General features: G+C 34.5%; 1 protein-coding gene across 1 annotated transcript; it reads right to left on the bottom strand.

Annotated features, from left to right (window-relative positions):
- Positions 1–203: 203 nt before the first annotated feature.
- LOC104903842 (expansin-like A2) lies at positions 204–3,094 on the bottom strand. The gene is made up of 5 exons (XM_010691968.4): positions 2,890–3,094; positions 2,611–2,720; positions 2,324–2,505; positions 696–828; positions 204–605 (listed from the first exon to the last, which is right to left on the bottom strand). The coding sequence occupies exons 1-5, from the start codon at positions 2,996–2,998 to the stop codon at positions 357–359; spliced, it is 783 nt and encodes a 260-aa protein (XP_010690270.2). The 5' UTR covers positions 2,999–3,094; the 3' UTR covers positions 204–356.
- Between the last annotated feature and the right edge of the window lie 932 nt (positions 3,095–4,026).

Consider the following 4,026-nt stretch of genomic DNA (forward strand, 5'->3'; position numbering starts at 1 on the left):
CGTAATAATTTTGTTCCATCATGACAATATAAAAGACAATAATCAGACAATATCTCCTGATCATATCTTTGATCTATCATGATATGTAATTGGTCAATCGTAGCCTTCTATAATTATCCCAATTCCCACAGATATTATATGTTTGATGCACCAACAAGAGAGAATTTGATCAAGGAACTTTTTTTGAAGTGTGACTAAGGAAATTATTGAAGCAAATAATAATTAATTTTATTACTTGGTAAGAAACTAATACAGGAAAGTATAATTCCTACTCTGCTATTGGGCCAAAAATATCTTTTTTTTTTTTTTTTTAACTTTTATGTCCTATACAGAGGGTAGAGTTAACTAAGGAGAAATTAATTCCAGTGGCTATCAGTACAAGGGGTGCAACCCTGTAATGCAATGTCATCAATTTGAACCTTAGAATCATATATGACTCCGGGCTTCCAGTTTCCAGGTAGAACATTTTCAGCCCAAATTGTTTTGCCATCAAAGCCCGACGTCACGACGAATCTGAACTGTAATGGGCCAGGGCCTGGGTACTTGTTTGTTTCCCATACTGCCCCATACTTCCGGCTCATGAAAGTCCAATTTGATGACCCAACCTAGAAATGAGTTTGAGAAGCAACAACGATTAGAGAAAGCAAGAGATATTTTTCGGTTAGTATGAAGAGTAATGTTAATGACTTATTTACCTTAGCTATATCAACTGCAACAATCTCTGTTTGACCACCTTGGTAGAGAATTTTGATTGCCAAATAGCCAGGATTTTTGCTCCTTTCCTCGACACGGATTGACAAGTTTTTATTCTTATAATCGCAAGCGACCCTGATCCATGTTACATTACAAGTAAGATATAGATCAAGTACGATATTACTTGTATAATTCATGTGTTTCATATTAATTGCAATATTTGCCTTTTTTACGATCTTTGACTCATATCCTTTTTCATTAATATTACACTTATTGACACAAATTTAACAATATTTTAGATGGTGTTACAACATTTGACTTTTTTTCAAAATTGTTTTATAAAACACTAACCCTACAATAACTAAAGCAATAAAGCACGGAGTAAGAGCAACTCCAATGGTTGGGATGAAGGACTTGCTAGCAATAAAAAAAAATATGGAGCAACTAGCTTAACCATTGGAGTAGGTTGCTGAAATTTTTTTTGCTTAGCAACTTGGCTGAAGTTAGCTAATTTGCCCAAGCAAAAAATGTGGGGCCATGTTGATATTGTGGAGAGTGAGTATTGTGTCAAAAATAAAATATAAAAGATAAATGACAAGTGGGACCTACTCAAGCTAAATGGAGTTTGGCTAAACCATTGGAGATGTTTTGGCTTAAAGTATAGTTTAGCTAGATAAATCTAGGTGGCACTTTAAGCCAAACTCTATTTTGCTTACCATTGAAGTTGCTCTAACGTTAACTTTTGCTCCACAGACATTTGAGCATCATGCAACATGTGCATTAAAATGGAAGACAAGACAGTCAGGTTTAGCATTGAATGTGCTAGTTGTAACTCGGATTTTTCACAGTTGGACCATAGAAGAGGGACAAGGACATATTTGGTTGGCTACAACCCATAATATTTTATACATTGGCTGTCAAATAAATAAGCATAAAGCTTATTGGTCCATACCATGACAAAAGTCTCCAAATATCCGCAGGAAAAATTTGAATATCTAGCAAATTATTAGGCCAAAGTCATCGGTTGCAAATGATTGCCAATCGAGTTAAACCATTTGGTTCCCCATAAAGAAAGGGCATACACAAAGATACTAGACTATTGATATAAATGGAATTTATACAAATATATTAAAAAGTATGCAAAAATAAGAAATTGTGTTATGTGACGCTTTTTTTAGGAGGTTTTAGTTTATTTAATCCATGTCAATAAAAAAATTTAGAAATTGCGTATTATAAAGTTTGATCCGAGACTTCAAGTATATATACTAAAGTCTTAATCACCCGGCTAAATTGTATTTAGTGTTATTATCATAAAATACTATATTAAAAAATAAATTTTTTTTCTCACCTGAAGCATAACTCGGGCCTAATAATTAGCCCGGTTTCAAAACACTGAGTAGTGGATTGCAAAGATGACAAGTATTTTAGGACTAAGAAGGAATAAAAAATTAACATAAGATATTTTAGTGTTATAATATAAAGTTACCTCTTATACTCAAGCTTAAGAACTTTTTGTAACTTAACCAAACTTTTTAGTTTTTATAGTTTTGGCAAAGATGACAAGTATCTTGGTACTAAGAAGGAATAACAAATTAACATAAGATAGTTTAGTGTTATAATATAATGTTACCTCTTATACTCAACATCAACAAGTCCAAGCTTAAGAACTTGTAGGTCCTTGCCAGGTAAGGCCATCGCCTTAAAAGCACGGCTACTTAGCACAAAGTCAGTGCGGTTGTTACTCTTATTAACATCAGTCATTATCACTTTAGTCCCTGCTTTACTACAAATTGCACTGTTCTTGCATCTTATCTGCTCATTATACAGTAAAAATATATTATTAATCCTCCATTAATCAATTCATAACTTTTGTTCATCAATCAATTAACCATAAAAATATTGTGAAGAGTAAGTTACCTGAAAGCAAGCACCACAACCAGCCCCATCTTTGTAAAGTGAAGGAACACCAGCTGCCACATTTCCACCATTGAATTTCAGAGCAAAGGAGCCATACCCACATGATCCAGCTGCATCATATCAAAAAATTAAAAATTACCCACTTGATTTTATGCTAAAATATTATCTGGGTTACTGTTAATTTGAGCTAATATTAATCATAAATCATATGGGTCTTAAAAAACCTCCATGAAAATGAATGAAAAAAACAAGGTTAAATTAAAAGTTAGGATAACTTACATGAAAGAGTAGAAGCACTAGAGAAAACAGCTGCCTTTGATAGAACACACTGATCACAAGCAGTTGCATATGAGAAAAGGAAGAACATTGAGTAAATGAAAATTGCCATTTTTTTCTGGGCAGAGTTTTAATTTTTCTAGTTCTATTTGATTATTACTTGAAGTGAGAAAGTGATGGAGTAGGAGAAAGTGATGTGCTCTGGTATTTATAGAGGGAGAAAATTATTTATTGTATTTTGATTTAACTTATTTTATTGCAGTACAGCAAATAGGAAGGATCGAAGAACAGACAGGTAATTCAGTAAACGCGGAAAAAGTATTTAAAAAAGGGGAAAGAAAAAGGAGAGGGTGAAATTGGAGTCACCGACCTCTGCGGTTTAATTTGGCGGTTTGGAGAAACCAAAGTGGTAATGACTAATGACTAAGAAATTTACACATACAGTATGGCATTTGACTCTTTGACATGTGGATGTGCAAATCTATCAGAATATGAATTCTGACAGCAAAGAGTATTTTAATTCGAGAAAAAGGATGATTTCCTTTCCACACTTGTATCCGTTTCATTTTACACACTACACTTCTTATATCACAGATTAATTTTTGGCAAAAAAGAGGTAAAGAGTAAAAAGAGAAGGGATCCATGTGAGACGAGAGAGATAAAGAGAATTCATTGCCCAAAAAAGAAATGTTGTTATGTGAAACTTCCCACAATGAAAAATGTAGCGAGTATTATAAAACGGATGAAGTAGCAAGTTAAGTTTGGCTTAGTAATAGAAGGGGAAAATTTTCAATTTTAAAGTTGGAGGTTCGATCTTCACTAAATTAATTTTAGGAAAGAGTTTTTCCTTACTATTTCCGCAATTTCAAACTGTCAAACAGTTTATGTGGAGAAAAAATTTTCTCTCTCTCTCTAGAATACCCCGAAACCTAAAACAACAAAAACCCTACCTCTCCCCGCCGCCTCGCTGGTGGCTGGCTAAGCGCGCGCCGCTCTCTTAGCCGCCGGCGAGCCTGCTTCCACCACTTTCCGACGGCTAGTCTTTAGTTTTTCAGTTTAAAGGTTTTTCGGTTTGTTGTCTTGTCCATTCGCTGGTTTCCTTTCCCTGCCCCGTCGTCAGTTCGCGTCCAGCCGTCTCCC

This window comes from Beta vulgaris, chromosome 9 (assembly GCF_026745355.1).
Source record: "Beta vulgaris subsp. vulgaris cultivar EL10 chromosome 9, EL10.2, whole genome shotgun sequence".
NCBI lineage: Eukaryota > Viridiplantae > Streptophyta > Magnoliopsida > Caryophyllales > Amaranthaceae > Beta > Beta vulgaris.

Coding starts and splice junctions, on each gene's coding strand:
- LOC104903842 (XM_010691968.4), bottom strand. CDS start 2,998: ATGGCAATTTTCATTTACTCAATGTTCTTCCTTTTCTCATATGCAACT. Junction 829..2,323: donor GTTGATGTTGAGTATAAGAG/GTAACATTATAT, acceptor AACATGGATCAG/GGTCGCTTGCGATTATAAGA. Junction 606..695: donor TTGCAGTTGATATAGCTAAG/GTAAATAAGTCA, acceptor ACTCATTTCTAG/GTTGGGTCATCAAATTGGAC.